The 11792-nt window shown below is 30.9% G+C and overlaps 2 protein-coding genes across 2 annotated transcripts; one reads left to right on the plus strand and one right to left on the minus strand.

Moving 5' to 3' along the window:
- Positions 1-2005: 2005 nt before the first annotated feature.
- LOC137831369 (altered inheritance of mitochondria protein 32-like) lies at positions 2006-5573 on the plus strand. The gene is made up of 5 exons (XM_068639020.1): positions 2006-2470; positions 3403-3488; positions 3600-3905; positions 4062-4145; positions 4858-5573. Exons 1-5 carry the CDS (start codon positions 2297-2299, stop codon positions 5228-5230), a joined length of 1023 nt encoding a protein of 340 aa, XP_068495121.1. The 5' UTR covers positions 2006-2296; the 3' UTR covers positions 5231-5573.
- Positions 5574-8510: 2937 nt separating this feature from the next.
- LOC137831370 (uncharacterized) lies at positions 8511-11792 on the minus strand. Its single transcript, XM_068639021.1, has 9 exons — positions 11511-11792; positions 11225-11395; positions 11049-11142; positions 10623-10742; positions 10446-10494; positions 9726-9825; positions 9590-9651; positions 9362-9420; positions 8511-8843 (listed from the first exon to the last, which is right to left on the minus strand). The coding sequence occupies exons 2-9, from the start codon at positions 11374-11376 to the stop codon at positions 8739-8741; spliced, it is 741 nt and encodes a 246-aa protein (XP_068495122.1). The 5' UTR covers positions 11377-11395; positions 11511-11792; the 3' UTR covers positions 8511-8738.

Here is an 11792-nt window from a genome sequence, read left to right on the forward strand (position 1 = left end):
TATATTATTGTAAATGTTTTTTATACTTCTAATTTTGCTCATCAAATACTTCACTTGTTTAAGAAAGTAACTGACTAAGATTAAATTTGACACATTTTACTTCTGTAAGGAGAAAAATACATTATTTTTTTAAATGAATTAAAGGTGACTAGAAAAACAAAACCATGTTTCACCCATCAAAATAAACAATTGAAAATTTATAAGAATGTTTTAAAGTTTATTTTGCATGACATAATATAACTATTAGTTACAGAGAAAAGTAAAGTATTAATTCGTTTAAAAAATATAGAATTTAACTTAATATATAACAATAATTTCAATTACAATTACTTCAAAGAACTTAATTAAAATATTTTTTATAACAATTCTGTTAATATTTATCACAATTAATTTAAAGGTTTCATAAGATAATTTTTTTTATCAATTAATAATAGAAAATATTCTATACTGATAATAAATAAAAAATAAACTATTTTTATTTTATTTTTATAGGTGGACGAAAGAAAAAACTAAAAAAAATGTAATCTTGCTGTTAGAAATCCCACATCGACTAGAGATTAGAGTCTTTCATTGTATATAAGTGGGTGCAAACCTCAACCCTATAAGCCGGTTTTATGGAGTTGAGTTAGGCTTAAAATCCATTTCGTAATATGGTATCAGAGTCATTTCGAGCCTATCCTAGCTAGCGAGTGTTTGTGTTGGGCCTATCGTGCCACCCAAAAGAGAGAATAATCATAGTTTATTAATGAAAAATATAGTAAAAATAAAAGTTAAATAAAAATATGTCGGTAATATCTATCATTATACATATTTTTTTTAACTTAAATTTGTGGCAAAATAAAAAAATATCATATTAAATATATAATTAATTGTTTTGATATTTTTTTCAAAGTTTTGTAAAATAAATGCAACTTCAACATTTGCGACTTCAACTTTCTATTCCAAAGGACACCAGATTTTGAAAATCTTATCCTTAGTTCAGTTTTTTCATTCTTTTAATTATTTCATACAAGTCATTAAAATTTTAAATTTTAAGGATTTCAAATATAATAATAAAATATTCCACGCTCACTCATTCACTCCTTCGCCGTCATTCTCTTTTTTGTCACAAAAGATTCAAACTTTAGCATTTAGACGAAGATACTTTAACATTTAGACGAAGATGGGATGGCAAAGCGGAACAGGCCGTGCGGCTCGCTGGTAAAAAACGTGGGGCAGACTGACCTTTTCAACCCGCTAATCCGCATTAGCCCGCAACCCGCGCGGGCCAGTAACGGGACGGGCTGGTCCGCTAACGCGCAAGAAAAAAAAAAATTGGCACTTAGTAGCAGCAGGGCAACGTACAAAAAGTCTACCACTAAAAAATTCGTACAAACTCAAAACAAAGCCGTACAAACTCAAAACAAATCCAATACAAACTCACTGCAACCATAACAAGGGGCAAAAAGAACAACAACCTTTATCCACCAACCCAACATCCCACAAAAACCAACAACCATCGAAATAGAGATACCTATCATCCTAAACTGGGTCATGCCAATTAAATCGATTTCAAACACGATAAAAGGATCAAGACACCAGTCAGAAAAGGAGAAGCAAACAGAGGGTATTTTAAGAGTTACCCATGACCAAGCCAAAAGTTATCTTATTTTTATTGTATTATTTTTATGAAAAATTAATTAATTAATTGTCATTGTTTTAATATATGCAGATAACGGGAAAGATTATAATTATGAAAAAATGGATGAAAGTTCTTTGCATCCAATGTTATTGAAATGGAAGAATGTCAATAATGGTTTATGTTTAATGTTTTTGAATTAATATTTATGTTTAATGCTTTGGAATTAGGTATTTTTAATGTTTTGAAAGTAGAAGAATAGTGATATTTAATATTTATCTTAATGTTTAATGTTTTGATGTTTAACTATATTTGAAAATTGAAGAAAAAAATAAATGAAAAAAAATACGGACTGACCTGCAAACCTGCGACCAGCTCTTATGTTCTAACCCACAATAACTTTACGGGACGGACTAACCCGTCCCGCATCTTTGCGGACCAAGCGCGGGGTGGCCCGCTTTGCCATCCCTAATTTCATTATAAAGACAGTAGACCCGACCTCACAGGAAAAGAACTTCTCTACCAAAAACAAAACATCACCAAAGAGAAAGCTTTGCACAGACATTCACAGTGCACACTCTTGCAAGTTGCAATCACTTCCACACTCACTCATTCACTTCTTCGCCGTCATTCTCCTTTTTTGTCACAAAAGATTCAAACTTTAGCATTTAGACGAAGATGGGTAGTAGCAGCAACGCCTCCTCCTCGGATTTCTTCTACCGCCGGCACGTGTTCCTATGCTACAAGAACCCCGCCGTGTGGCCGCCGCGCATTGAGGCTGCGGAGTTTGATCGCTTGCCCAGGTTGCTTCACGCGGCCATCAATGCAAGAAAGCCTCATATTAAGAAAGAGGTTCACTTTTGTTTTTCTTCTCATCATTCTTGGTTTGCTTTGGTGTCTTTTTGGTTATTATTTGTGATTAATTTTCTGTTTAAAAATGTTTTTTTCTTTCTTTTCTTGTTTTTTTTTTTGGGATGGAGTGTAGGGTGTCAGGGAAAGAAGGAGAATGCTAAAGGTTGTGATTCTTGTTCTAGCAAGGGATAATGTACTAGTTTAGTTTTGGGATCTTTTGTTAAGCTCTTGTTGAGATGGGTTTGGTGTTTTTATATTTGTGCTTTTTTGCCTAGGACTGTGAAGGGATGAATGTATGTCTGTGAGAGGAATAAAATAAAGTGTGTTGTTGGAAAGTAATGGAAGCAGCTTGAAATCAAGTCCACATTCTGTTGTTTAATTATTTTTTATGATAGAATGACGAAATGGAATGGGAAGGGTTTCCATCCCATATTTGGATAAAACAGAAGCATAGTATGGAGTGGCTTGTATTTTTGTTTTAAAATATCCAAATCATGTGATCAAGGCCATGTTTGGATAGGCATTTCCATAACTGAATTAAGTTTGTAAGATAAACTGGAATCAGCTTTTGCATTTAACATTTTAGAAGCTTTCTTCATTGCTTCCCTGAAAGCTAATACATGTAAGTTGATTCTAGTTTATGGAGAAGTTCAATGTATTTTATCTTCTTCTATAAATACTTGCGAATTTTTTTTATCCAAGTAGGTCCTGCAAAAATGTTACCTTATATTTGTTCTGTCTGGTTCCTATTTTTGATTCCTTGTTTTCACCATTTCATTCACAATTCTAGAAGCAGGAAATTGAACAAAACAAAGTAACATTGGTGTAATTATTAATGAAAACTTACACAGAAAGTGAATGTTAAAAGTGAACCGAAATCCCCTTAGATTGTACTGACTATGGCTAATTGTCTTGGGTTCATCATTTACTAGACCTGCTTAACAATATGTGAGGGGCATGATGGGACTGAAACATCAAATGGAGATGTATTAATCTTTCCTGACATGATCAGATATAGGTTAGTACTTATAGTTTGAGTTCTGTTTCACAACTTCTATTTCCCCTATAAATGTTCTCTCTTGTTTTCCTTTATTCCTTATCTGCAGTAGTAATTTTATTGAAATTGCAGGAGATTAACCCATTTTGATGTTGAGACATTTGTTGAAGAAGTTCTTGTCAAGGAAAGAGAATGGCTTCCTGGAAATCCTGAATCCTTAAAAGCTTCATATGTTTTCGTGTGCTCGCATGGATCACGCGATCGTAGGTGTGGGGTTTTTGGACCTGTCTTGGTCAGTAGATTCAGGGAAGAGATAGGGTTACATGGACTTCAAGGCAAAGTGTTGATCAGCTCCTGCTCTCACATTGGGGGGAATAAGTATGCAGGAAATGTTGTTATAATTGGATCGAGCATCAATGGCGAAGTCACAGGCCACTTGTAAGGAGGAGATTTCCCCTGGTTATTAACATATCGTTTTTTGCCCACAGAACTTCCATTTCTTCTTTAAACTTAGGAAAGGAAATACCTTTATAACATTGTTTCTTTATCTTTTATATTAATCTGATCAGAATTGTTATTAATTAAACTATGTAGGTATGGATATGTTACTCCAGATGATGTGCCTTTATTGTTTCGCCAGCATATCGTAGCAGGGGAGATTTTTGACTCACTATGGAGGTAATATTTTTCTATGACATTGTTTAGTATTAAATTTTAAAGGTTATTTTTCTATAACTCTTGCTTGATTTTTGGAGCAGAGGCTGAGTCTGTGCAGTTAGAAGTTAATTTTAACTTAAAAAAACTGATTTTAATTCTTTTCAATTTTTCTCTTCTAAAAGAGTTGATGGAAAAGTTTCTCCAAACAGTCCAATAAAGATTGTTGTCATTCTCAAGTTTGAAAGTCTAAACTAATGAAATGTAAGGTTAAAAGGAGTGCAGTGGCAAATTTCATTGACTTTTCAGGAATCAGTTTTCCGAGATTGTTTGTGGCATTTCTTGGGTTTTAGTACTTTATTTAGTTTTTATAGCTTTGTAAGTTAGGAATTTTTTTGTTTGAGATTATTTGCGATTCAGAAATTTAGCGTGTTTGGTTCAACTTATTTTAGTTTTGGGTTAGAAGAAGTATATTGACTTGTATTAGAGTTTACTGTCTGTAAGATAACTATTTTATGAGTCCTGTAAAAGTATACTGAAGAACATTCTTGGTGTTTCTTAAATAATAGACCTGCATCAAAGGCTTACAATTTTGTAAGGAGTAATAATATTAGGGACTAATAATCCTAAAACAAAATCTTTCAGGAACCAAAATGAACACAAAATTTAAATGGCCCTAAAGTATAAAATGGATATAGTATAATGATCAGCAACATGTTTTTCATTTTGTCATCAGGGGTCAAATAGGTTTATCAGAAGATGAACAGATGAAAAAGCAAGAACAAAGGCTTCAGCTAAATGGTGCAAGAAATTTAGAAGGAAGCAAAGTCGCCGGCCGCTGTCAAACAGATGGAGAGAGCTGTTGCCAGGACAATGAAGACTCTTGTTGCTGTCAGAATGATGTATTAGAGGAGGTTTCAGCTGATCATAAGAGCAAGGAGAATCTGAATGTGCTTTGTCGGATCAACAAGGGCAAAGGAGTGTCGCGCAAGTTTAGTTCCACACCAACATGGCTTGACAGCTGGGAGCAAGAGGATACTTATGCTGCTCTTGCTGTTGTCTGCGCTGCCGTGTCTGTCGCCATAGCCTACAGCTGCTACAAGCAGTGAGTTGAGAAGAATGAGGTCAAGAATTTGATGGCAATGTTGTTTAGCAGTGGATGAGATAAGTTCATCTTTGTTTTATGTCTTGATGTTTTATGTTGCATGTTCAGTTTCTGCCTTGTTTCAGACATGCAGGGAAACGAGTATCTGAAATGTAGACTGCTCCTGGAACATAAAATATTGTAGGCTCAGACTTGGAATTCACCTCTTAGCTTCTTCATCTGTACATACATGAAATCTTAGCCTGGGAATGTTTAAGCTAAATATTAGTAGTTTATTTAGGTGGAATTGGACTGTAACATTAATATTAACTTGATGTAAAGCTAATCAACTTTGGTGTTTGATATCAGTTTATAGGTAACATTAACTTTTCTAAAATCTGGTTTTGAAGTTATGTACAATAGAGAAGTCTATGTTGTTTTCTTTAAAAAAACATTATTTGTATGTATTTATGAAGATATTTACTTAAACAAATCCTTATTTTCTTTTATACTTAATTTCATGGTTGCATCTGTGTAATGGTGAAATGTGGTGTACCAACAATGGTGCTACAATTTCTGTAGCATGCTTCAGAGTTCCAATTATATTCTCTCACTCAATGAACCAGTGAACTGGTAAGGTAAACCAGTTTAAAGAAACTACAGAATCAGTCTGATTTTTTTTTTGGAAAATCAGTTCAAATTAGTCTAAAACTGGTTTAGTTAAAAAGTATATATACTAACTTATTTTAATATTTTCTTCAAAAATAAAAAGTAAATGTAAAATGTTATTTTTTTTTATTTCTTATATAAGTTCATTATTATTATTAATAATGTATATTGATAAATGTTATTGAAATTTTAATTTAATAACCATAACATATCTTATTTTATTTGTATATGTATTTTAAAATTTTATGAATTTGTTTTTTATTTCAGTTTTTAATATTATAGAATAATGATGTTATATTTTCTTATTATTTAATCGCTATAATAATTTTATTAATACGTTTGAACAATTAAATTTTAAACTATTATCTTAAACAGTTTATTGATTCATCCAGTTTTAAAAATATAGGTTTTTTTCTATCTATTCTTTAAATGCTAAATAACAGTGAATACCAAAAGGAAAAAAAGAAAAAGAAATGACAAATCTACATTAATAATAATAAAATTTATACATGGACTGAAACATTCTTTCTGAGAAGATAGAGTCACAGTTTTAGTGTGAGAAGACTATTTTATTTGATAAGGTTATTGTCATCTTGTTTTTCAAACTTCTAAGATTTTAATAACAAAACTTTGACTTCTTAATTAAATATGTAATCAAATAGAATTATATCTCAGTAATTTTAAAAACATATTCTGTTTCTACCCATCATTTTCCTTTTCTTATAAAAAATTTACTCCATATCTTCATAACTCTTTTCTTAATCTAATAAAAATTAGTTTAAAAGAATTAGTTCTTATCATCATAATTTTTTTTTTTTTATGTTTTGTTTGAATTAGGAATGAATTTGAGAGACTGAACTTGAGATGAGATGATAGTAAGAAAAGTAAAGTTATTTAAATTAAGGTAAATATTAAAAAATAATTTATGAAAATTTGTAAGTGATGTAGGATTGAATTTATTATTATTATTATTATTTTGTAAATTTATTATTAATATTAATATTTTATATATTTATTAGTATTTATTATTATTATTTATATTATATTATATAATTAATTCTATTATTTTTTTATAATATAAATATGAATATCAATGAATTAATAACATAAAAATATAATATATATTAAATATAATATTATAATCATATATTTAATAGTAACTTTCTTGCAAATCTTCCATAGTTATGAAGAAGGGGCGCTCACATTTTTTTGGGTCGTTTTCTATTTTTAATTAATTTTTATTTATTGATTTTTGAGCTTTTTTTCAGTTTTTCTTGCACAAATATGGTTCAATTGGTGTAGTACAGATTTTGCTATTTTAATAATAACTGAAAATAAATCTAGAAAGCAATTTTGGGATTGTCCCATCATAAACTCATAAAGCCTCAATCCAAAAAGAAGTGAAAATAAAAAATAATTAAACTTACAAAAACAATAGTTAACACACCTAAATGTGTCAACAACAACACAGCAATGAACACAATGAAAATTCCTAATACAACACATAAATTGCACAATCACTGTTTGCACTACATTCTTTAATCTCTTTTTTCTATAGTTTTGTTTTCTTTAAAAGTTCATTGAAAGCACAAATTTTCCACACCAGAAAATTACATGATATATCCCATTTGTACCTACATAGTCCATATGTCCATTTGTATGTCACATCATTACTATTTTTCCTTATTCATGTGAATTTAACACAATTATATACTTTAAAAAAAAATTAGGACAACATTGATCTTTTTGAAAAGCCTATCAAATCGACTTTTGGTCCTTAATATAAAAACCAAAAAAATAATCTAAGTCTAAGAAAAATTGTTTATAAAAAAAAATTAATGTAAAAATATTAATAAAATTAAAATTTAATTATTTATAATAATAGAGCTAATTTAATTATTTGTAAATATGTTACTTTAAAATAATAGTAAAAATTTAAAATAATAGTAAAATCTTAAATAATTATTATGATAAATAAAATATTAAAAATAAATAAAATTATAGAATAATAAGTGTTTTAACTAAATGTGAATAATAAATATAAATAATTTATCATCTCTCTTTAATATTTATTATATGCTAAATTTTTGTACTAATTTCTTTTCACTGTATTAAATTTAACTAAATTTACAATTTTTGTTAAATATGTTAAAATCATTCCTATTCAAATTTTATTTAATTTTATCAAAATCTATTTTTAACATTTTTTATACTTATCCACAATATCTACGGAATTCACCGACCATTATAGAAACAATGACAAATTACATATATAAATAACTAAGCTTATTTCATTTGTAATCTTACAATTTTATGAATTAAAAAACATTTTTCTATCAATCACACTCAACATATCACTCAGAAACTTTCATAATTTTTTATTTTATTTTTCTTTGATTTTCATCTCTTTAAACAAACCTCATTTTCCGCTTTTTTTCCCCTCAAATCTATTATTTTCCTCTTCCTCAGATCCACTCCTAAAAACAAACACATCCTAAGAGAGTAACATGATCTCCCTCCCTACAAATATAAGGAGACAAAAGATCAAGTTACTCCATTAGAATTGGACTTGACACACATTACAGGAGTCAACCATTCCAGGAAGCCTTCAAGCTTCTTACTTATAGCTAAGAGCATTAAGAAAAATAAACAAGAATTAATCATTTCAGTTCTAGCTTCAACAAAATCGTGACAAGGTTTTCTGATACTAAAATGAAAAATGTTCGGATTCAAAACTACACTCATTGTCTCAACATGATCTTTTAAATCTTTTGCTGTAAAAGGAGCAGCTCCTACAGCAATAATAGAATGTAAGTGTGCCCTGCTAATGCAAGCAATTAAGCTTTTCCTATTCAATAACACAGTTAACTAATGACTTTCCTCAACACAGCCTCGGCACGATGCTCAAAATTCAGTAAGGCCCAGTCATGCTGTGTTATGTCGAGATTGTCTTTCTCAGCACTCAGACCCTGAAAACAAGATTAAAAATAGACAAAAGAAGATTGAGATTAGTTTGTTAGAGACTAGACTATGATTCATTTGAGTCTCACAGACTCAGTAACATTATGTCTGAACATAGATGGTATATCTCATTTACTGTATTTTCCAATTTTCCCATTTTCATGGTCCAAAACTAATGCAAATACCACAAATCCAGCGGAAAGTGTATCCTATCCCAACTTTGTACATATAATAAGTACTTATTTAACAAGTTCTTATCAAAGGAGTTTATTCATAAGCTTGACTGAGAAACTTTCTAAAATAAGCTAAAAAGACTTTACATAAGGTTATAAGCTCAAGTAAGCTTTCTCAAAGGCTTGGCGAAAAGTCATCTAAATCATAGGTCCTCACTAAAATAAATGATCATTTTTACCTTGTGGTATGGACAAAAAGGGAAAGGTGTGAATAAGTCATGGATACACGATAATTTTCAATGATTGATCTTCAAAATTATGAAAAATCAAGAGTGAACCACTCATATTTGTACCTTTGAAGGATCAAATCCAAATCCACCCATTTGCATCATACGTTGTGTATCATCTACAGCTGCATAAAAAATAGACATCATAACTTTGGACTACTGTCAACCAAAATCCAAGGCTATAATGGAGAAATGATAACATACTGAGAGGTGGTAAAAATTTATATTCATGAAATAAATAAATTAAAGAAAAGTATACATATAAAGGTGCTCAGCTTTCAAGTCATAACTAACCATTTTCTTCACCCAATATGAGACTAAACAATCCTCTTAGTCCAAACAAATTGAGGAAGTACCTGAAAAACAATCTTTTGACAGTTAAACCAGAGTAAGAGTGAAACATGCAAAGATCCATAAAAATGAAGATTACCAAGAGCGACTGCTGACATAGCTGACGTCTACTGTGCTAAGGTCTATTCCATTCTGTAACATCGACCTAAACCTCTGTGTCAATGGAAAGGGTATCTTGGCTGCAGGGATGTTTTAAACATTTTCAAAGAGGTAAATAATAAAAGTAATGAAACCAAGGCTACTTCAAGCAGCAGATGACCATCTTAAACACATGCATGTGCTAATAAAAGATTCAAGTTGTATAATTATTCACAGAATAGAGCCTGCATCTTGGCACTTTAAAATGATAGATAAAAAAGAGGCTTAAATATATTTTTGGACCCTGAAATATGGTCAAATTTTGCTCTGAGTTCCCTACAATTTTGTACTTTCAGTCCCTGCAAAGTTTTTTCTTTTGGTTTTGGTCCTTGTTATTTTATCTTATTCCATCTAAAATATTCATTTTTTAATCTTTTGTCCTAGTACTATGTAGATTATTTGCTTTTAGTCCCTATCAAATATTTGTAATATGCGTGTATATATATTACAGGGACTGAAACAAAATAACAAGAAGCAAAGAAAAAAACTACAGGGATCAAAAGTAAAAAAAAAAACTGTAGGTTTCAAAAACAAAATATGACTATATTCATAAACTAAAAACATATTTAAGCAAAAAATATCAAAGGCATTTGGAAGAATATGAATTCACGCAAAGAAATATTCTATAAACTATACGAAACAACTACAAGTATAAAATTACCTGCTACAAATCCAGAAAAGAAGAAGTTCACCCAAGCAAATGTAAGAGTCTGTCAAAAAATAGGAAACAACACAAGTAAAAGCCAGTGAGGCGTCTTCTAATATTTAGAATAGAGTACAAGAAAGAACATGATCTGAAATCTAAAGCTAGAGACTGTCAAACTCCAATTGTACACACCTGGGGAATAATCATTGAAAGGTTTTTCTTCATCATATCCATGGCCATGTTCGGATCAGAGAACATCTGTGCTTGTGGATTCTGGCCCTGGCCCTTTGGAACAAACAACAGACCATTTTCCTTCAATGAAAATGCACAAACAATCAATTCACTGTTGATTTGGTCAGGTACATGCAAATATCATTTAAAATACCACGCAAGGCTCGTGACACAGTTATTAACTTCTAACTAGCGAGTTCTAGAACTGATTCAGAATCATCAAGTTTGAAATTCATTCATCAACTAACTTGTAAATTACCCACTGAAACAAGATTTGAGTATAGGAATAAGTACGATGAAATATCAATATTCTCCCAATCAAGAAACACATCCTTAAACCAAAAAACCTTCTGGAAAACCGAACATAGACTAAATAAGCAAACAAACCTCGTTACAGAAATAAATCTTGCGTGCGCGAAAAGCCTTGGAAGGAATAAAATTCGCTCCAGCACGTAAATTCCGAGCTCTAACGATCACTTGCCTAAATTTATTAACATCCCTTAGATATCAAAATTAGAAAAATAGAAACACATAATCGAGCAATGAACAAAGCTAAAGCATACCCCTCCTTAACAATTTTGGCATCTGGGGTTTGTGAAGAGTGCATAAGCTTAGAAACGAAATAGCGCAACACACCAATGAGAACCATAACCACAGAGAGAGGGATCAACACCCAGTCTCTGATTGCAGTATCCAGTACCAGATCTTCTGCCATTGATCTAATTCCTAGTTTCCTGCAACCCCATATGATATAAAAGCTGCTTACGACTCCAAAATCATTTTTTTTTCATTTCCAAGATAAAAATACTTGTATTATTCGGATTTGCCCATTGAATTTGAAGAACTCACCGTGTCGCACTATATGATTCGGTTCGCAGCTTACCAAAACGAAACTGCTGAAGAATTGCGATGCGTCTCAGGGAAAATTCGGTCAATATGGCACGTACTGGGTAGATTTGGGAAATTGAAGACAAGTCCCGAACCCTAATTTCGCGAGTGAAGAACAAAGAGAACTTTACACAGTACACTTTGTTTTCATCGCAAAAACAATAACTGCGTTTTCCCTTTTTTAAGATAAAACCCTTAGCCTAATCACGTTACATATTATCGATAAATTACTGAAATATAGTC

The sequence above is a fragment of the Phaseolus vulgaris genome, chromosome 6 (genome assembly GCF_000499845.2).
Source record: "Phaseolus vulgaris cultivar G19833 chromosome 6, P. vulgaris v2.0, whole genome shotgun sequence".
NCBI classification, from domain to species: domain Eukaryota; kingdom Viridiplantae; phylum Streptophyta; class Magnoliopsida; order Fabales; family Fabaceae; genus Phaseolus; species Phaseolus vulgaris.

Coding starts and splice junctions, on each gene's coding strand:
- LOC137831369 (XM_068639020.1), top strand. CDS start 2,297: ATGGGTAGTAGCAGCAACGCCTCCTCCTCGGATTTCTTCTACCGCCGG. Junction 2,471..3,402: donor AGCCTCATATTAAGAAAGAG/GTTCACTTTTGT, acceptor ATCATTTACTAG/ACCTGCTTAACAATATGTGA. Junction 4,146..4,857: donor ATTTTTGACTCACTATGGAG/GTAATATTTTTC, acceptor TTTTGTCATCAG/GGGTCAAATAGGTTTATCAG.
- LOC137831370 (XM_068639021.1), bottom strand. CDS start 11,376: ATGGCAGAAGATCTGGTACTGGATACTGCAATCAGAGACTGGGTGTTG. Junction 9,652..9,725: donor TATGTCAGCAGTCGCTCTTG/GTAATCTTCATT, acceptor ATTGTTTTTCAG/GTACTTCCTCAATTTGTTTG. Junction 8,844..9,361: donor TTGGATTTGATCCTTCAAAG/GTACAAATATGA, acceptor TCTTGTTTTCAG/GGTCTGAGTGCTGAGAAAGA.